This window comes from Heptranchias perlo, chromosome 26 (genome assembly GCF_035084215.1).
Source record: "Heptranchias perlo isolate sHepPer1 chromosome 26, sHepPer1.hap1, whole genome shotgun sequence".
NCBI classification, from domain to species: domain Eukaryota; kingdom Metazoa; phylum Chordata; class Chondrichthyes; order Hexanchiformes; family Hexanchidae; genus Heptranchias; species Heptranchias perlo.
The window spans coordinates 42290674-42312399 of record NC_090350.1 but is presented as its reverse complement, the minus strand read 5'-3'; the positions used below and the strand labels follow the sequence as shown (position 1 = coordinate 42312399).

Genomic DNA, 21726 nt, shown 5'->3' with positions numbered 1-21726 from the left:
TTTGTACTCGTGTGATGTAATATAACATGATAATCAACCAACCAACAACCAACGTCACTAAAAAATAGATGATCTGGTCGTTCTGCCTGTGGGATCTTGCTGTGCACAAATTGGCTTCCGCATTTCCCACGTCACAACAGTGACTACACTTCATAAGTATTTTGTTGTCTATAAAGCACTTTGGGATGTCCTGAGGTCATTAAAGGTGCAGTAGAATTGCAAGTCTTTCTTTTTTCTTTTACAATAGAATGAAGAAAAACAGTAAAGCCCCAAAGAATTTGAGTGGCTTTGTAAGTGAATTGCAACCTTGAAACGAAATTACGTCATAAATACAGTTTATAGAGAGTAAATATATGTTCAATTAGGTCATTGGTGCTGATTTAAGAATTTTTAAAGTCCCTCGAGTGTCAAGATCAGGTGGAAAGTGATTCACTTCCTGGTTATTCAGTGTTTAAACTATGCTTGAAATGGCTCGGAATCATTGTGTGGTTTGTGATAGGGATTAGGGTGTAGCCCTCTCAGGCAGGTTAGCTAAGGACATCAATCTCTTTTACACCTGTCAGTGGGCGAAAACTTGTTGGTTGCACGCGAGAGTGTGGACCAAAGTTCCGATGGATCCAGAATGTGTGCTGAAGGTGACCTCTACTCCAGTAACACTGGCTGACTTGAGCATTAGCTCTTGCTTGGGGCTCCCAGTTTCCATTCCCTTGTCTGCGTTGAGTCGGTTGATCTCAGTCGGGGTAACGGTTAAGGTGCAAGGAGTTGCCCCAATCCCCGGATTGGAGAGAGGGGGTTCATGCTCCGAATTGCTATACATTAATCCCTGCCGGAAAGTACCCGAGTGTAGAGCATCAAAGAGTCACTTTTTGAGTGTTTCTAACGTGCCCCAATTAAATTGATTTCATTTGACAGGCAGTAATTGGTTTGTAATTGGGGCTGTTTCAGCTCTGCACTATAATAACTGGGTTAATTTATTTGAGAGGCGAGGTAACTTTAACACATGGCACAATGGGTCAGATGCCAATCTGACAAGTTTGTGCCACCAGCGCAGACATACAAAATTACCCCTGTTGGCCTTTCACCTCTGGACCCCAGGCTTCATTCCAGACTGTTGGGGAATGATGGCCTCCACACTCTCTGATGGCTTCCAAGGTCTTCAGTGAAATGGGTTTGGGTCCGACATGAAATGGGTTTCCATCCAGTTCCGTGTGATCCCACCGTGCATTATTTGGCATTCATAGCATCATAGTAGGTACAGCACAGGAGGAGGCCATTTAGTCCATCGTGCCTGTGCCGGCTCTTTGAAAGAGCTATCCAATTAGTCCCACTCCCCTGCTCTTTCCCCATAGCCCTGTAATTATTTTCCCTTCAAGTATTTATCCAATTCCCTTTTGAAAACTACTATTGAATCTGCTTCCACCACCCTTTCAGGCAGCGCATTCCAGATCATAACAACTCGCTGTGTAAAGAGTTTAAATTGGCAAACTCATTCAGAGAGAGACCACGGGATAACTGTCAGGGAAAATGGGAAAAAAAGTGACACAAGGGCAATAAAAGTTGAGGTTGAGGCTGAGAGGTATTGCTGGGACAGAGCACAGGGGGTGTATTCTGTATCTAAGAGTATTAAAGCTGATCTAGCGTGCTGACATTGAATGTCTGAACTGCAAAGTATCTCATCGCCAGCATTAACAGTCCCTGAGAAGACAAAATTCTACACAAGAAAAAAAATGTCCATTTGCTCAAACCGTGGCTGGTCTAAATTGTGTTCTCCTCTTTCTGGCATTTTAATACTAAGGCTGCTCGCTTCTCTGAAGACAGAGCCAACATTAACCAGTTCTCAACTGTGCCACAAGATGGAGTCCCACACAACTCTAGCTAGAAAGACTTGCATTTAAAGAGAGCTGTCTCATCCTCAGGACGTCCCAAAGTGCTTCACAGCCATTGAAGTACGTTTTGAAGTGTAGTCACTATTGCAATGTGCAAAACGCGGCCGCCAATTTGCGCACAGCAAGATCCCACAAACAGCAATGAGATTAATGGCCAGATAATCTGTTTTTAGTGATGTTGGTTGAGGGATAAATATTGACCCAGGAAACCAGGGAGAACTCCCCTGCTCTTCTTCAAAATAGTGCCATGGGATCTTTTACGTCCACCTGAGAGGGCAGAGGGGGCCTCGGTTTAACATCTCATCCGAAAGACACCTCCGATAGTACAGCACTCCCTCAGTACTGGCACTGGGAGTGTCAGCCTGGATTGTGTTCTCAAATCTCAGGAGCGGGACTTGACCCCAGAACCTTGTGACTCAGAGGTGAAAGTGTTACCCACTGAACCACAGCTCACACTGTGCGGGAGGGAGAAGAGAAAGGAAAATTAGTGGCTGGTCTGCCTGGCTCTTGCAGTCTTATTAACCGACTTGGAGTGGGAGGATGTGGGGGATGGTGGGTGGAGGAGGGGAGACACATCTCTATGATTCGCACTGATTCAGCTTTGCGAGTGAAATGATCAAACACCTTAAAGAGAAGGGAAGTCTAGGAGAGTACTTTTTGTTCAAAGTCCACCCATGGTGTTCTGCCTCTGGGGCAGGTCCTAACTCCAGTCTCACACACATGAGATTCTTGAGCTACTTACTGGGGAAGAGGAGCTGAGGTGGTTTACCATTGCCTCCCTCACAGTTTTGATCTTCGGAGTATCTTCTCCTAGGTGGGGCTGCAACCAAGGCTAAAGACCCCCACCTACCCTTTCTGATGGAGGGGGACCACTCACACCGATCGGACACAAGTACCCCCGCCGTCAGCCCGGTATTCAGACGATCTGTATTTATTTATTTCCTCCTTTCAGTTATTCATTATATGCAGCCAAGAAGCCACGAAAAATTGGCAAAAGCAACCTGTGTTTACATAGCGCCTTTAATGTAGTAAAACGTCCCAAGGCGCTTCACAGGAGCGATTATCAGTCAAAATTTGCCACCAAGCCACATAAAGAGATATTAGGACAGGTGACCAAAAGCTTGGTCACAGAGGCAAGTTTTAAGGAGCGTCTTAAAGGGGGAAAGGGACGTAGAGAGGCGGAGAGATTTAGGGAGGGAATTCCAGAGCTTGGGGTCAAGGCAGCTGAAGGCACGGCCGCCAATGGTGGAGCGATTAAAATTGGGGGATGCGCAAGAGGCCGGAGTTGGAGGAGCGCAGAGATCTCGGAGGGTGGTAGGGCTGGAGGAGGTTCCATGCAGAAATGTACGCTTTACTTCTGCTATTTAAAGGCATCAGCAGCGTTTACAACATCTCAGGACCACAGCCAAGTCACTTCATAAATCGATTACTAGCATCCTGTCGCTTTGGCTGCGATTCTGATTGGCGGCCCATTTAACCAGTCACTATTTTTCCATTCTCTCTTCCCCCCCTCCCGCACAGAAATCTATCCTTCAGTACTTGCCACGAGAGCCAATCGCAGTATCAGTTGCCATCCTTTGTGTCTGTACCTGTGAGAGAAGGACGAGGGCTGAGTCCCTTTATTCTGATACCAGCTTTTCTTTTCTTCTTTTTTTTCCTTCACGGTCGTTGGTCTGTTAACTCTTGACCGTGACCCTCCGGAAATCACCGAGGCACCGACGGTCAGCAGGGAGAGGCCTTGAGACAACCTCCGGAGCTGTCCGGGGAAAGTGCCGAGGAATTACACGGTGATGGGTGGGGGGGGTGATGGTAAGCGCTGGGCTCCAGGTGGTGGGATTCATCACTGCCATAATCGGCTGGTTCATGGCTTGCGTTGCCACGGCGATCCCGCAGTGGAAAATCCGGAACCTTGACGGCAGCACCATTCTGACGGTGGAGGAGGGCTGGGAGGGGATCTGGATGAACTGCATCAACGACAGCGGGGGTCTCCTGAGCTGCGACATTTATGACTCGCTGCTAGGCTTGCCGTCCGACCTACGGGCAGCCAGAGCTCTCATGTCCCTGGCCGTGGCACTGGGCATTTTAGCCATCGTGGTGTCGGGGGCAGGCATGAAGTGCACCAAGTTTGCGAAGGACGAGGAGAGCTTCAAGGCCTCGCTAGCCGTGGCCGGAGGAGTTTTCTTCATCCTGTCCGGCACGTGCGTCCTGATCCCCGTCTCCTGGACCGCCGGCAACATCGTGGCCGACTTCTACAACCCGCTGGTGCCCATCTCCCTCAAGGCAGAGCTGGGAGACGCTCTGTTCCTGGGGTGGGGATCGACCTGCGTCCTGATCTTCGGAGGAGCTGCCCTCTGCTGCTCGTGCCCAGCAGGTGGTGACCGGAGTAAACGGTACACGAGGACCAGCGCACAGTCTCAGCCCACAACTCCAGCAAACAGGTAATGAAGGAATATCTGCTGCTGAAACCCTCATCCGTGCCTTTGTTACCTCCATACTCGACTATTCCAATGCTCTCCTGGCCGGCCTCCCATCTTCCACCCTCCGTAAACTTGACCTCATCCAAAACTCTGCTGCCCGTATCTTAACTCGCACCAAGTCCCGTTCACCCATCACCCCTGTGCTCACTGACCTACATTAGTTCCCGGTCCAGGAACGCCTCGATTTTAAAATTCTGGCCTCTGGCACATCCCCGATTTTAATCGCTCCACCATTGACGGCCGTGCCTTCAGCTGCCTAGGCCCTAAGCTCTGGAATTCCCTCCCTAAACCTCTCTACCTCTCTCTCCTCCTTCAAGACGCTCCCTAAAACCTACCTTTGGTCACCTGTCCTAATATCTCCTTATGTAGCTCAATGTCAAATTTTGTTTGATAATCGCTCCTGTGAAGCGCCTTGGGATGTTTTACTAAGTTGATGGCGCTAAATAAATGCAACTTGTTGTTGTTGAATGGCAGTCTGACTCAGTGGGGAACGGAGAGCTCTGAGCGAGGATCCCAATTCATAATCAATGGAGAACACCATATATCCCAGAGTGAGTTGCAATTTAATGGCCAAAAAATTGAGGGCAGCTCCAGTCAGGGGCTGTGAATTGAGTCAGACTTCCTGCTGGAAGAGGGGTCTTGCAACTTCAGAGCAACAGAATGTAGGGTACCCAGGAGTGAGTTACAGGCTGGAATCTAATCGAGAGGTTCCGGAGGTTTATATATGGAATAACGGATACCCAGGAGTGAGTTACAGGCTGGAAAACAATTAAGAGTGTGAATTCTGCCTGATTTCCTGCTCGTTAGCCCAGGAACACTGTGACCACTTGTAGGTCCTCACGCAGTGTCCCAGGTGAGATCAGTTAACTCAACACAGACTAGGGGGGGGGTCATCAAACATGAGACCTTCTTGGACCCTGTCCTCATTGGGTAACCTCAGTGAGGCAGTAGGGGAGACTGGTGATTGCTGCCGTTTAGTGAATCCAGGAAGTCAGGCTGCCAATCCTGCCCTTCTCCATTTATATCACATTAAATAGCCCCATTTATCCTTCAGTGAAAAATGAGAGTTGACGATTAATGAGCGATGGGCCTGCACAATTTAGTTCTGCTCTGGAGTTTGCTGGTTCTGAATTTAATATTTTAGGGGACTTTGCAGGGATTCCTGGAATGTTAATCCAACACCATTCATGGACTGAAACTGATCTCTTCATGGGGCAGTGATGGTTAGAAAAGTTATTGAGGGTTTATAAAAATTATGATCAATAAAGTGCAGAGCAGAATCATAACGGGCAGTTTCAAATTCTATAACTGATCCCTGTCCTGTGAGTAGCCTGTTTAACCATCATTCATCAATGGACACATCTCATTTTTCACTCAGAGAAACATGGTGCTATTTAGTTGATGTAAATGAAGGCTGTGGGATCACCTAGGAAAGTCAGGCTTAGTACATCTTAGTACATTGGTGCAGGTGATTTGATCCTACATTGGCCCGCAATCTAGAGCTGTGTGCATCATGGACAGGGCACATGTATGTGCGTGTGTTTGAATGTGTATCCATGTCTGCGTGCCCATATCCTAACTCGCACCAAGTCCCGTTCACCCGTCACCCACTGTGCTCGCTGACCTCCATTGGCTCCCGATCCAGCAACGCCTCGATTTTAAAATTCTCATCCTTATGTTCAAATCCCCCCAAGGCCTCGCCCCTCCCTATCTCTGTAACCTCCTCCAGACCTACAACCCTCCGAGATCTCTGCGCTCCTCCAATTCTTGCCTCTTGCAAATCCCCGATTTTCATCGCTCCGCCATTGGCGGCCGTGCCTTCAGCTGCCTGGGCCCTAAGCTCTGGAATTCCCTCCCTAAACCTCTCCGCCTCTCTCTATCACTCTCTCTCCTCCTTTAAGACGCTCCTTTAAACCTACCTCTTTGACCAAACTTTTGGTCACCTGTCCTAATATCTCCTTATGTGGCTCGGTGTCAAATTTTGTTTGATAATCACTCCTGTGAAGCGCCTTGGGACATTTTACTACGTTAAAGGCACTATATAAATGCAAGTTGTTGTTGTGCATTTGTAAGTAAGCTTGTGTTTTAATTAAGAAGTTTGTTTTCAATAATTCCCATGACGACACTAAAATTTTAATTATAACCACCAGGATCAACATCTGACTCTGAAATTTACCAGCTCTAGAATATGGATCAGGAGCAACACTCAGTGTGCAGCAGTTCCATTGTTCCGGAGAGTGATGACGAGTAAAGAGAGGTCATCGAACCATTCCTTAAAACAGTAGAAAATAAAGTGCCATTGTCCAAACTGAAAATGTTTCCCTGGTGTTATGCTTTCTGTAGAGAGTCATAGAATCATAGAATGATACAGCACAGAAGGAGGCCATTCGACCCATCGTGCCTGTGCCAGCTCTTTGAAAGAGCTATCCAATTAGTCCCATTCCCCTGCTCTTTCCCCGTAGCCCTGCAAATTTTTCCCTTTCAAGTATTTATCCAATTCTCTTTTGCAAGTTACTATTGAATCTGCTTCCACCGCCCTTTCAGGCAGCGCATTCCAGATCAGAACAACTTGCTACGTAAAAAATTCTCCTCATCTCCCCTTTGGTTTTTTGCCAATTACCTTAAATCTGTGACCTCTGGTTGCCGACCCTCCTGCCAAAACCGTTCTTGATTTTGAACACCTCTATTAAACCTCCCCTTAACCTTCTCTGCTCTAAGGAGAACAACCCCAGCTTCTCCAGTCTCTCCATATAACTGAAGTCCCTCATCCATTCTAGTAAATCTCCTCTGCACCCTCTCTAAAGTCTTGACATCCTTCAGACAACCAGTTAGCCCCAGACACAATTCAACAAATCTCACTCTAGGTGGACTGGGCGGTACAATGGATTAGAATCTTGCTTTTACTTTTGGAACCTGGGTTCAAATACAGCCAGGACTGACAGGATCTTTTCCTTGATGGGTATATGAAACACGTTAGGGCGGTCTTAACCCAGTGCCTAATGGGTATGAGCTGACAACACTAAATTTTAGAGAAGCCACAGGATGGCTGGTGCAGGATATGGGAAAGCATTGAGCTAAATGCAGCAAGGACCTAACACCTGGGGTTGGGGCAGACCAGAGAGAACTTTATTCTGCAGAGTACCTCTGATGTGGGAGTGCTTGATGCATCCAGTCTGTACTATACCTGACCAGCAATTGCTTAATGGAGCATTGCAAAGGGAGCTTTACTCTGCGTGATCTCCAATTTGTCCAATTCCCCAGCACTAACATTCCGCACCTGATAAACAAAAAATTCAGGCAAATGTCTCAGTGTAACTCAATGCTCCCTGATCTAGTCCCTGCAGCTCAGTGGAATGTCGGGTCTTTTCATGTCAGTACTTTGTCATGAATTATTTATTGAAGATTTCACACACAAAATTGGCAAGAACTTATCTTTTAAATCTCTGCCGTTCCCTCGTTCCTGAGGGCAGGTATCTTTTCTCTCTACCTGCCCTGGATGATCTGGTTAAGGTAATGTGCACGAAATCCTGCCATCCCGTGCATTACAACCCAAAGTGAATGAAGGCCAACATGTGATGGGACCAGTTGATCCAATTCGTTAACACACTGCCCTTACACCACCAGAAGCTCATTGCTGATCAAACCCTGACTGAAGGAAGTAAAGGCTCCTCTCCTTAACCAGGTGTACGTGTACTAGGTAAACTGAGTATGGGACAGCATTAACCAGGTTTACAGTAGCTAGAAGCCTACATCACAAAACTACTCATGATTCAACACAAATTGGCAAACTCACTCAACCAGGCCACAAGGGTGGTCAATATGGAGACTGCACGTGTCACAGTGATAAGGGTGATCTTTTGAAGCATGTTGGTTGGAAGGGGAGAGGTATTTTTACTCTGCATCCAGCCTAAACTATAGATGGCCATAGAATGCTTAATAGAGCAGGGCAGAGGGAGTTTTACTTTGCATTTAGACCCTCCATAATCTCCAACTTATCAAAAACACGAGTGACCTTATCCTATTCCACACTTAGTTCTTGACTTCAAATCTTCCATGTCTTGACTCCACCTTCACTCTTCAATCTTCTCCAGATTTCTTTCTCTTCCCATACCCTTCAGTCTCTGACTCGAGCCTCCTCAATCCCCACCTTCCTTCACCCCACATTCATGACATCTGCCTGGACTCTGCCCTCTGGTACACCCTCCCTAAAGCCCTCCCTCACTAAACCCCTCCCTTCCTAAAGCCCTCCCTCACTAAACCCCTCCCTAAACCCCTCCCTCCCTAAAACCTTCCCTCCCTAAAGCCCTTCCTCCCTAAAACCCTCCCTCACTAAACCCCTCCCTCACTAAACCCCTCCCTCACTAAACCCCTCCCTAAACCCCTCCCTCCCTAAAGCCCTCCCTCACTAAACCCTTCCATCCCAAAATCCCTCCCTCCCTAAACCCCTCCCTCACTAAACCCCTCCCTCCTTAAACCCCTCCCTCCCTAAACCCCTCCACCTCTCTCTCTCTTCTCCTTTAAAACTTTCTGAAACCCATCTTTTCACCCAAGCCTTCAGTCATCACTCAGTGGGGTAGATTTTGACTTTGTGCGATAGTGTAAAACGGGTGATAACAAGTCAGCAGCCTGTTTTACATCTCTCCCCCATTTTTATTTCCATTGACTTCAATCAAGAGAGATGTAAAACGGTCAAGATCAACCCCATAGATGCTCTACATTAGCGCAGCATTCCATTCCTCTTACTATCACTTGTACAAAGGATGTTTTGTGTGCTAAAGGCTCTTTTTAACCTCAATCTGCTGTTGTTGTCTCAATCCCTCTAGTCTCTGTTTCTAACATTTTCATTCTGATTAGGAATTAAGCGCCTTATCTAGAAAAAGAATTCACTGAAGAAAAACATGGGGCAGAAACTATTGCCTAACAATGAAGAAACAGTCCTGTTTTACAGAACGGGGATTGGCTTCAGGTATTAGGGAATAAACAGTCCCCAAGATTTCCTGGCCAGTGTAAGGTGAATTCACCTGGGAAGCTGTTATGGAGGATGTGGGCAGTTAGGAGAGTCAATGTCTTTAATCTGATAGTCTCCTCAGTGGTCAACCTCTTATGAGTTCTTCCAGTGATGACTCCACAACACAACTTTGGAGGACGAGTTAATGGAAAGCATTCGAGACAGTTTCCTAGAACAATATGTTGTGGAACCAACCAGGGAACAGGCTATTTTGGATCTTGTATTCTGTAATGAGACAGGGTTAATTAGTAATCTCATAGTAAGGGATCCTCTGGGGAAGAGTGATCATAATATGATAGAATTTCACATTGAGTTCGAGAGTGACATACTTAAATCCAAAACTAGAGTCATAAACTTAATCAAAGCCAATTACATAGGTATGAGGGGTGTGTTGGCTAAAGTTGATTGGGAAATTAGATTAAAAGATGATGGTAAATAAGCAATGGGGAACATTTAAAGAAATATTTCATACTTCTCAACAAATATACATTCCATTGAAGAATAAAAAGAGGCTTATAATGTTGCCAAGAGGAGTAGTAAGCCTGAGGATTGGGAGAGTTTTAGAAACCAGCAAAGGACGACCAAAAAATTGATAAAAAGGGAGAAAATAGAATATGAAAGTAAACTAGCAAGAAATGTAAAAACAGATTGTAAGACCTTCTACAAGTATGTAAAAAGGAAGAAAGTAGCAAAAGTAAACGTGGGTCCTTTAGAGGCTGAGACAGGAGAAATTATAATGGGGAATCAGGAAATGGCAGAGACGTTAAACAAATATTTTGTATCTGTCTTCACAGAAGACACAAAAAACATACCAGAAATAGTGGGGAACCAAAGGGGCTAATGAGAATGAGGAACTTAAAGTAAATAATATCAGTAAAGAAAAAGTACTGGAGAAATTAATGGGACTAAAAGCCGATAAATCCCCTGGACCTGATGGCCTACATGCGAGGGTTCTAAAAGAGGTGACTGCAGAGATAGTGGATGCATTGGTCGTGATATTCCAAAATTCCCCCGATTCTAGAACGGCCTAAGTGGATTGGAAGGTGGCAAATGTCACCCCGCTATTCAAGAAAGGAGGGAGAGAGAAAACAGAGAACTACAGGCCAGTTAGCCTGACATCAGTCATCGGGAAAATGATGGAATCCATTATTAAGGACGTAGTAACGGGGCATTTAGAAAATCATAATATGATTAGGCAGAGTCAACATGGTTTTATGAAAGGGAAATCATGTTGGACAAATTTATCAGAGATTTTGAGGATGTAACTAGCTGGGTAGATAAAGGGGAACCAGTGGATGTCGTATATTTGAATTTTCAAAAGGCATTCGATAAGGTGCCACACAAAAGGTTGTTACACAAGATTAGGGTTCATGGGGTTGGGGGTAATATGTTAGCATTGATAGAGGATTGGTTAACAGACAGAAAACAGAGAGAAGGAATAAACAGGTAATTTTCAGGTTGGCAGGCTGTAACTAGTGGTGGATTGGTGTTTGGGCCTCAGCTATTTACAATCTATATTAATGATTTGGATGAAGGGACTGAGTGTAATGTATCCGAGTTTGCTGATGATACAAAGCTAGGTGGGAAAGTGAGCTGTGAGAGGGACACAGAGTCTGCAAAGGGATATAGACAGGTTAAGAGAGTGGGCGAGAAGGTGGCAGTTGGAGTATAATGTGGGGAAATGTGAGGTTATTCACTCACAATAGATTTTTTAAATGGTGAGAAACTATTAAATGTTGGTGTTCAAAAGGATTTGGGTGTCCTTGTACACAAAACACAGAAAGTTAACATGCAGGTACAGCAAGCAATTAGGATGACAATTGGTATGTTGGCCTTTATTGCAAGGGGGTTAGAGTACAAGAGTAAGGAAGTCTTGCTACAATTGTACAGGGCTTTGGTGAGACCTCACCTGGAGTACTGTGTACAGTTTTGCTTACCTTAGAGGTGGTGCAACGAAGGTTCACTAGATTGATTCCTGGGATAAGAGGCTTGTCCTATGAGGAGAGATTGAGTAGAATGGGCCTATACTCTCTGGAGTTTAGAAGAATGAGAGGTGATCTCATTGAAACATATAAGATTCTAAGAGGGCTTGACAGGGTAGATGCTGAGAGATTGTTTCCCCTGGCTGGACAGTCTAGAACTAGGATGCATAGTCTCAGGATAAGAGGTCGGCCATTTAGTACTGAGATGAGAAGAAATTTCTTCACTCAGAGGGTTGTGAATCGTTGGAATTCTCTACCCCATAGGGCTGTGGATGCTGAGTCGTTGAGTATATTCAAGACTCAGATCAATAGATTTTTGGACACTAAGGGAATCAACGGATATGGGGATAGGGCAGGAAAGTGGAGTTGAGGTCGAAGATCAGCCATGATCTTATTGAATGACGGAGCAGGCTCGAGGGGCCATATGGCCTACTCGTGCTCCTATTTCTTATGTTCTTAACTTTGGGGAGCTAGAGATTTCCAGATTATTTGGAGAGTCAAGTGATCTTAGATCCACCAAGAGGAATATGCAAAGCACAAAGGAGGGCTTACCCTTCTCATCTGTGCCTAGAACAACAACTTGCATTTATATAGCTCCTTTAATGTAGTAAAACATCCCAAGGCGCTTCACAGGAGCGTTTATCAAACAAAATCTGACACCGAGCTACATAGGAGATATTAGGACAAGTATCCAAAAGCTTGGTCAAAGAGGCAGGTTTTAAGGAGCATCTTAAAGGAGGAGAGAGAGGCAGAAAGGTTAAGGGAGGGAATTCCAGAGCTTAGGGCCCAGGCAGCTAAAGGCACGGCCGCCAATGGTGGAGCGATGAAAATCGGGGATGCACAAGTGGCCAGAATTGGAGGAGTGCAGAGATATCGGAGGGTTGTAGGGCTGGAGGAGGTTACAGAGATAGGGAGGGGCGAGGCCAAGGATGAGAATTCTAAAATCGGACTGGGAGCCAATGTAGGTCAGCGAGCACAGTCGTGATGGGTGAACGGGTTTGAGTTAGGATACGGGGCAGCAGAGTTTTGGATGAACTCAAGTTTATGGAGGGTGGAAGAGGGGAGGCCGGCCAGGAGAGCATTGGAATAGTCAAGTATAGAGGTAATAAAGGCACAGATGAGGGTTTCAGCAGCGGATGAGCGGAGGCAGGGTCAGAGACGGGCGATGTTACGGAGGTGGAAGTAGGCGGTCTTAGTGATGGAGCGGATAAGTGGTCAGAAGCTCAGCTGAGGGTCAAATAGGACCAAGGTTGCGAGCAGACTGATACGTGGGAGCACAGACATGTGCTACTCTGTCATGGATTGAAGTCCTCCAGGAGTAACAATGGTCCCAGCTGGAGGATGTCCTATGATGGCTCACCTTGACTTGCATGTCTTCTGCTCGTTTCGTTACCTGTGGACTCCCACCCTCTCTCCATGCTCACCCGTAGCTGACTATGAGGATCTAGGGAGTATGTTCCAGATCAGGTTAATCATTTGAAGGCTTACAGCTCTGGATTGGGAGCTCAAAAGAGATTTTTTTTTCCTTATAAAAGTAAGATTTGGGTGGACAAATCCCTCAGTAGTGGTGGAGGTGGATTCGTTCTTGTTGTTAAAGGGACAAATGGTGGGAAAGTGACCAGTTGACCAGAGGTTTTCCGCCTCATTCAAGCGTCGAGGACTCTTTTATTCAAAGCAGTGAGTTGTAAAATGGAAAGTTAACCAACTCCTTAAGGTCAGCTAATGTTTCTATTTAATGAAAAGGGGAAAGTATCACAGGGAAAGTAAATACCATTGTCTCAGATTACTGCTGGCTTCTAGCCAAGGTGCTAGCAGCAGGATTAAAGAGAGCTCTCTGCCAGATGATTTTCAAAGACCAGAGTGACCTCACTGTCTGATATTGGTGCAGAGCTGCTTAACGTAATTGTAGTTCACTTCTTTATCTAATATTTTAACAGAGGCACTAATTAACCTGTTCAAAGTGGGTTAACACCTCCATTAAAATAATGGACAAAAAAAAATTCTTGCTAGTTCGTACACTCGAAACCCACCATGTGATTTCACCCTGGCAGAAGGTTTTGTGAGGATTGGGCTGGGCTCCGAATACCACATGGGGGCTTTTCACCTGACGAGGCAGGACAGGATAGGCTTTGCAACATCAGGACAGATGCTCAGAGGACAGGGTTGAGCTAAAGTCCTTGGGTAAGTTTTGTTTTAGGTGCAGGATAGTCTCAGACATTTTGCAGGAGCCTGGCTGCCTCCTGATGCCAGTTGCTCAAAATGATCTTCTCTCATCTTCTTTTCTAGTTAGGCGGAGGTTCCAGAATTGATTGGTGCTGATCTTTATGGTGGCTTTTGAATCTTGGCTATTGTAAGGAGATTCTTTGCAACGAGTACCTTTTGACAAAGAGCAGAGTACGTGAGGGCAACCATTATGCAGATGATACTTTACTATTTGTGCTTTGGGGTTAAGGTTTCATCTCTCATTACATACACCTGGTTATCAAGTGAATCGCAGTCAATACCTCTAAACTGTTTCTGGTATTTGGCAATGATACATTTTTTCCCTGTAACTGCATAATGAAGGGTACAGCTTAACTGAGGATTAGGGTGAATACAACTTGAGAAATTGGAAATAGTTCTCAGTCCAGTTGAGAATGGGACTTTAATGGGATTGGGGATGAATATGTCCTGCAGACCACAGGGTCTCAGGTTTAGGTTCCAGCCCTTGTTGACTTTGAATTAACCGATCTCAGCCGGGGTTCAGCACCCGTTGGGTTAGGGAGAGGAGAATTAGTCAGAGTTCCTACTGCTGACCACTATCCTGATGGCAAGAGATTTGTGAGTGGATGTTGAGTATAGGGTCTGGCTCACCTATGATGTCCTGTACAGTCCAACAGCCAGCCAAAATTCACTGTCCAAGCTCATTCATGAAGAATGATCACTTGGGTGAGGTACCAACTAGCATCCATGGAACTGTAGGCCAGCAAGGGACCAATGCCTTCAGAAGACAGTGAGAGAAAGTTGGAATGAATGCTCCTCCTGGGCCCACAAAAATCTTAGAGAAGAAAAAGCAAAAATGTACCTTTCCAGAGTGGTCGCCAATGGTCCCTTTAAGCTGGTTTGGCCATGTAACACCTGGAAAATCTGGGACTAATCCGTCCATTTCTCCGTGAAGATTACAATCAGGGTCCTACGACCGGCATTGGACCCCGATTTCCACACTCAAAGAGCCTCCCGCCTGTTGTGAGTGTTTGACGCCCATTTAAAGGCCACCCTGAAAATTGAATCAGGCGGTAAAATGGGGGTCCAAGGTCCCCGCCACTTTTTCCTTTGCTAATCGCCTGTTTTTCAAGCAAGGTAAAGGGCAGCTGGCCGGTGAAAATACCCCTCCCCACATAGTCTCACAACTCACCAATGGTCAAATATGCTAATTTTCTTAAAGCTTTGATCAATTCCTTTCCCCTGAAACCGATTTGAAAGCGCATTTGGTTGCAAACCGCACACGTCAAGAGAGAGACCACTAGCTTGTGGTTTTCATGGGGAAAAAGACAAATGGAATCGTAGAATGGGATCCCCAAAAATACCCGTAAAAAGTAAAAAATTCCAGAGTCCCATGTAACAAAAAACAGAGTTTGGGTTGTTGGATTACCATAGACCAATGGCATGAGCTGACCCCAATCAGTGACGCCATTGAGACAGAGTCCTCTCCCGTTACAGCCGATACTGTTACTGTGTTTGAGTCCGTTCAATGTAACACAACACTTGGACACTACAGCCCTCCTGATCTGTACACAGAATCTTATCAACCCATGGACCTCAAACCAAGAATAAAACTGTATAATGGGAACATGAAAACCAATCAAGATTTCATCAATCATTTTGCACTGGTACTTGGCTTTTGCGTCAATGTGCCATTGTGTTCTAAGTTTTGTGAATAAGTTTAAACAAATTCACAGGGACAATTAGCAGATGGACTTTAGGAATAAATAGATTTTAACTTTGAAATAGGAACATTTTCTAATTGTGCAGTTCTGTTCCTCTTCTTCCCAACTCTTTCAAAGTCAGAGGTACTTGATGTGAATTGTTTTAATTAATTGTAAGGCGCTATTAAAAACTTGCATCATGAATTCTCTGAATTTGGTTGTATTGATTGTCAGAGATATTTTATCTGGTTTCATATTTAAGTGTTAGTATCTGCTCTTAACAGCCCAATAATAAGAACATTCTACAGTTTAGTTAACATTCCATTTGACGTCATTTGTTCCTTATTTCTTTGTGGTCCATCCTTCCCTCCCCCGCAACAGAAATCCATCCTTTGACATCTGAGGCTGGTGCAGTTCTTCGAGTCGCTAGCTGCATCATTCAAGCTTCCCCTTGCACACGGAGATCAGGCTGACGAACATCAAACCTCTTTATTTTGGTTCAAGTGCTTTTCTTGCCATTCACTAACCTGGTCATCAGCACGAATCAGGAATGTGCAGGCGTGACCTGGACAACGACTTCCAGTGAAATATCTGGGATCATCCAGAAGTGTCAAGCAGAGAGAGAAAGAGAGAGAGAGACGGAGACAGAGTCTGAGATAGACAGAGAGAGAGAAACAGAGAGAGACAGAGAGAGAGAAACAGAGAGAGACAGAGAGAGACAGTGACAGAGAGAGAGACTGAGAGAGACAGAGAGAGAGAAACAGAGAGAGAGAGAGAGACAGTGACAGAGAGAGAGACTGAGAGAGACAGAGAGAGAGAAACAGAGAGAGACAGAGAGAGAGACTGAGAGAGAAATAGAGAGAGACAGAGAGAGAGAGGGAGACAGAGACAGAGACTGAGAGAGAGAGACAGAGAGAGAGAAATAGAGAGAGACAGTGACAGAGAGAGAAATAGAGAGAAAGAGACAGAGACAGAGACAGAGAGACAGAGACAGAGAAAAACAGAGAGAGACAGAGAGGGGGCAGAAACAGAGAGAGACAGAGGGAGAGAGAAACAGAGAGTCAGAGATAGAGAGAGGGAAAGAGAGAGAAATTGAGAGAGAGAGAAGCAGAGAGGGAGACTGAAAGACAGACAGAGAGAGACAGAGAGGGGCAGAGGGAAAGAGAGAGAGAGGTAGAGACGATGGCCAGCACTGCCCTGGAATTTCTTGGGTTCCTCATCGGTGTAATCGGATGGATGTGTGTCTGTGCAGTTACAGGAATGCCACAGTGGAAGATCACACCATTTATTGGAAGCACCATCCTGAATACAGAGATCACGTGGGAAGGGATCTGGATGACCTGCGTCTACCAACAGACAGTGGGCAGGATGGTGTGTGATATCTATGACTCGGTGCTTGACCTGTCCGGGGACGTGCAGATGGCGAGGGCCTTCATGTGCCTGGCCATTTCCTCGGGACTTCTGGCCATCATGGTGTCGACGGTGGGAATGAAGTGTACGTACTGTTGTGGAGACGATCGCAGGGTGAAGGGTTACGTGGCTGCTGTTGGAGGCACCTTTTTCCTCCTAGCTGGGCTGTGCGTTCTGGTCCCTGTGTCATGGGTCGCACACAACATCATCACCGACTTTTACAACCCACTCGTGCCGGAGAGTCTGAAGCGGGAGCTGGGAGATGCCCTTTATGTGGGATGGTCGGCCTGCTGCTTCCTCAGTATTGGAGGAGGGGTTCTCTGTTGCTCTTGTCCCACAGACAGCGACTACGCACAAGGCTATCGCAAGGGTTACACCGCAAATCACCCTGCAGTGACAACTCACAGCCCAGCAACTGGCTATCCATTGAAGGAGTACGTCTGAACTCACTGCTTGGGTGGTTCCAGTGTGTAATAGCGACGGGTTTCCTCGATTGTCCTTGCTAGTTCTGTTTTTATTTCGTATTTATACCGAGTTACAGCCCCAAAACCGTTTAAAAGTTTGCTACTGCAGTAAATAAATAAATTGCTCTCCCAATGTCCTAGTGCACTGCCTAGTGTTGTACTGACTCCTACAAACAGGACATTCCCAGGGTCGATCTCAGCTGTGGCAGTGATGTGTCCACCACAATTGGTCACCGTGTCCCCAGGCAAGGATAGGGGAAAATAAACACATAAAAACCAGCCAGGGTTCTTGCTTTCGATTACGATCCGGAGGCTCCTGGTGGAAATGTTAGATGGGCGCTAAATTGGGCCGTGTGGCGCCCGTTGTTTCAGCGCTACACGGCCTCTCCAACATCCAAGATGACGTCTTGGCTGCACACTCACTTTTCCAGCGTGACGTGCGCCGGACTCCATCTTGGTATAGGAGTTAGCGCGGGCGCAAATAACGAACGCCGGCAGCATGTAAAGTAAGGAGAAAATTGATACAATCAGTGTGCAACTCTGATTTAAAATGATAGACACCATTTTGGGACTTAACACTCAACTCAACACACAGTCTTAACCCCGACCATCTGAACGTGTCTTAGAGTGCCTGGAGGACCCCCCCCACCAGCGCTATTTAAAGGGATCATGCAGGATTTACAGGTTAGTGGCTGGATTATTGCTTCTGGCTGCCAAGACATTTGTAGCTGTTTTTGGAGGTCTCCTATACTTGAATACTAGGACGTGGGGACATAGCCTAACATTTAGAACCAGGACGTGCAGGAGTGAAGTTAGCAAATGCTTCTAAACGCAAAGGGTGGGAGAGGTTTGGAACGCTCTTCTGCAAATGATAGTGAATGCTAGCTCAATTGTGAATTCCAAATCAAGATTGATAGATTTCTATGAACCAAGGGTATTAAGGGATATGGGGCTAAGGCGGGTATATGGAGTTAGGTCACAGATCAACCATGATCTCATTGAATGGCAGAACAGGCTCGAGGGGCTAAATGCCACTGCCACTTGCTGCCTCCTGATATGCGCCACCTTCTCCTGCAAGAAAGTGGGATGTGTGTCTGGGTGATGTGCCTGTCATGGTTGAATAGCTGCCAGTGTGTGTGTCCTGTGAGTTGTGGGTGGTGGCTTGCAACAGTGGTAATGTGTAAGGGTGAGAGGAAGCATCTGATTGGAAGAGTTGAGTACTGATGGAGTTTGTTGGTATGTGGGTGATGGGGGGGTGTAGTGCGTGGAGCAGTGGATGCGGCTAGTGGTGCAGTTAGTAGGAGATGCCACTTGACAGTTGACCTCACTCACTTTGACCACTTGTGACAAAGCATTGAACTTCTTCCTTCACTGCATCCATGTTCATGATGCTATACCCCTGGCATTGGCTTCATCCCCTGCTGCCTCCCACTGCCTTTTGGGCATATGTCTGGAGGGCCTCTTGCCCCCCCCCCCCCACTTCCCCCGCCTCACGGATATAAGATGTCCCTCCTTCTGTCCACCTCTTGCACCAAGGCCTCTAGTGCATCAGCAGAGAACCTTGGTGCACCCACTCTCGCAGGCCTGGTACAAACTCAGATCGGCAGATTGGTGAGGTCTGGTGTGCAGATTGGAGGATGTGGGATTTAGTAGTGCGCAACCTTTATTCAATGTTTTAACATAACTCATCAGTGTGTAAACATAGAGATGGGATGTGCATCTGCGTTTTGCATGTGCAATGTCTGATCTCCGTTCATGCAGATAGCAGACTATAACAGGTACCGGCTACCTTTAAGAGATTTTTAAGAGACAGCCTGCCTTTAAGAGATTGGGGCGCCCCCTGCTGGTGGAAAGTGCGAATTGCATTGAATCCTTGTGTCAACGCTGATTTGGAACGCTGCTTGCAGGTAACTCCTCAAGCCTCACGGAAGTCTCGTCCTGCCTGCACAGGGGCCAATGGGCGCGGGGTAATAGCGGATCGCACTACCCCCGCCCAATAATAGGCCCTATCCAATTTTTTTTTTCCCCCTATCAGTCTTGGCATCAATATCCCTCCACCTGTTGCTGCTTTTTTAAATTTGTTCTCAAAGTCAAGACAATCCTGGCAAGGCCGGCGTTTATTGCCCTGAGAAGATGATGGTGGGCCTTCACCCCGAGTGCTTGTTTTTACAACTGAGTGGCTCACTCCTACATTACAACAGTGACTACACTTCAAACAGTGCTTCATTGGCCTTAAAGCACTTTGGGACATCCTAAGGGCACGAAAGGCGCTATAGAAATGCAAGTCTTTCTTTCTTCAAAGGACATTAAAAGTGGGACTCAAGTCATGTTCAGCCCTGACCAGGTAGGGGGAGGTGGGCGGCTCCTTCTTCTGAAGGACATTAATAAAGCAGCAAGGTCTTTATGACAATCTAAGGAGTCACAGCTGTAGATTAACAGATTTATTAAATTCAGTTTCATAATGTGCCATGGGGGAGATGTGAACACTTGATCACTGGATTATTGGGCCAGTACCTTAACCACGACACTAACAAACATACAACTGGAAAACACAAGAGTTAATTTAGGAGCAGAGAGAAAATAAAATAGAGAAATAAAGAAAAATATTAAGAACGGAGGACGGGAATTCAATTTTTAAAATCTGGTATCCGTAAAAGTGACCGTGAAGCTGTCGGATTGTTGAAAAATCCAACTGGTTCATTAATGTCCTTTAGGGAAGGAAACCTGCCGTCCTTACCCGGTCTGGGCCTATATGTGACTCCAGTCCCACACCAATGTGGTTGACGCTTAACTGCTCTCTGAAGTGGCCGAGCAAACCAGTTAGTTGTATCAAATCGCATGAAAGACGACAGTGGTTCAAGAAGAAGGCCCACCACCACCTTCTCAGGGCAACTAGGGATGGGCAATGATTGCCGGCCTCGCCAGCAATGCCCACATCCTGAGAATTAATGAAAAAAGTAAGAATGAGAAGTTTCAATATGGGAGGAAACCGAGAATTTAACCAGGATAGGCTACAAACGTCTGATTCTCATACAGCGCCCCCTGGGAGTCTATTTACCGTTCCTAGTTTACCAAAGCCTGAACTCAAGATGATTTTCCCAATAAGAGAAAAAGAAACAGCAGCCGAGAATTTAGTTGACGATGCACCGGTTTTCCACAGCGAAAGTGCACCGACCACCATATTGGTAAAGGCTGAAGTATAGGCGAAAGGACCTTTGCAGAGACAAATGGGGGCCCTAACGCTTGTTTGAGGACCCCTGCCCGAAATTGGGCTGCCCTGAAAACATCCAGTTTCAGCCCAGACTGGAAAATGAAGAATACTTTTCCTGCTAACAACAACACAACAACATCTTGCAATTACATAGCGTCTTTAACGTAGTAAAATGTAAATTGGCGGCCGTGCCTTCAGCTGCCTAGGCCCTAAGCTCTGGAATTCCCTCCCTAAACCTCTCTGCCTCTCTACCTCTTTCTCCTCCTTTAAGACGCTCCTTAAAACCTACCTCTTTGACCAAGCTTTTGGTCGCCTGTCCTAATATCTCCTCGGTGTCATTTTTTGTTTGATAATCGCTCCTGTGAAGCCCCTTGGGATGTTTTACTACATTGAAGGTGCTATATAAATGCAAGTTGTTATTGTAATACAAGAAAAAAATCTATCTTCTACAGATATTTCCTCCAAAGCGGAGGACAGAAAGTCTAGACGGTAATGTGTGACGCCTGAAATGTGACATAGAAAGCATCTAGCACAAGCAAGGTTTTAATTAATGGATGACTGAATGGATAGATAAAGAAAGCGATTTATAGATAGTTAGACAGCTAGGAACATAGGGGCAGGAGGAGGCCATTCAGCCCCTCGAGCCTATTCTGCCATTCAGTCCCTCGATTAGATAATGGTTGATCTGTATCTTAACTCCATTTACCCACCTTGGTTCCGTATCTCTTAATACCCTTGCCCAACAAAAATCCATCAATCTCAGTTTTGAAATTTTCAATTGACCCCCAGCCTCAAAAGCTTTTTGGGGGAGAGAGTTCCAGATTTCCACTCCCCTTTGAAGGAGATAGATCTGGTACCATTTTTGGTTTTACTCTTTCTGGGGTTTTCCAGTTGATTGAGGGGTATCTCCAGTGCAATTTGTGTTCCTTTGCCTAACCAATATCTTTTTTAAGATTCTACCTCTCACACTATGACAATGAAAAAACCCCTAACATTACAGTAATATGAATAATAAAACATCAGAGATAGGCTTATTACTGTGATATTTTGAGATATTAACACTATAACAAACACTTTAAATTTTTTTGGTTTTTTTTATAGTTCCGCAAAGAGTTCACTTCTGCCCTCTCTGATCTCCTGGTCTCTTAACTTCGTGTCTCTTTTCTCAGAAACTATTCAGCCTCCCAAAAAAAAGTCAGTTTATTTGGTATTCAGTCAAGTCAGGAGTGTGATGGAATACTCTCCAGTTGCCTGAGTTGGGTGTAACATAGAAACATAGAAAATAGGAGCGGAGGGGGGGAGTTGTCCATTCGGCCCTTCGAGCCTGCTCCGCCATTCAATATGATCGTGGCTGATCCTCTATCTCAATACCATATTCTCGCT

At 45.8% G+C, this 21726-nt stretch overlaps 2 protein-coding genes across 2 annotated transcripts; both read left to right on the top strand.

Annotated features, from left to right (window-relative positions):
- The first annotated feature begins 3692 nt into the window (after positions 1-3692).
- On the top strand, positions 3693-4328 carry LOC137342774 (claudin-4-like). The gene has a single exon (XM_068006952.1). It carries the CDS (start codon positions 3693-3695, stop codon positions 4326-4328), a length of 636 nt encoding a protein of 211 aa, XP_067863053.1.
- A 12016-nt stretch (positions 4329-16344) lies between these two features.
- On the top strand, positions 16345-17147 carry LOC137342880 (claudin-4-like). The gene has a single exon (XM_068007053.1). It carries the CDS (start codon positions 16441-16443, stop codon positions 17110-17112), a length of 672 nt encoding a protein of 223 aa, XP_067863154.1. The 5' UTR covers positions 16345-16440; the 3' UTR covers positions 17113-17147.
- The last annotated feature ends 4579 nt before the right edge of the window (positions 17148-21726 follow it).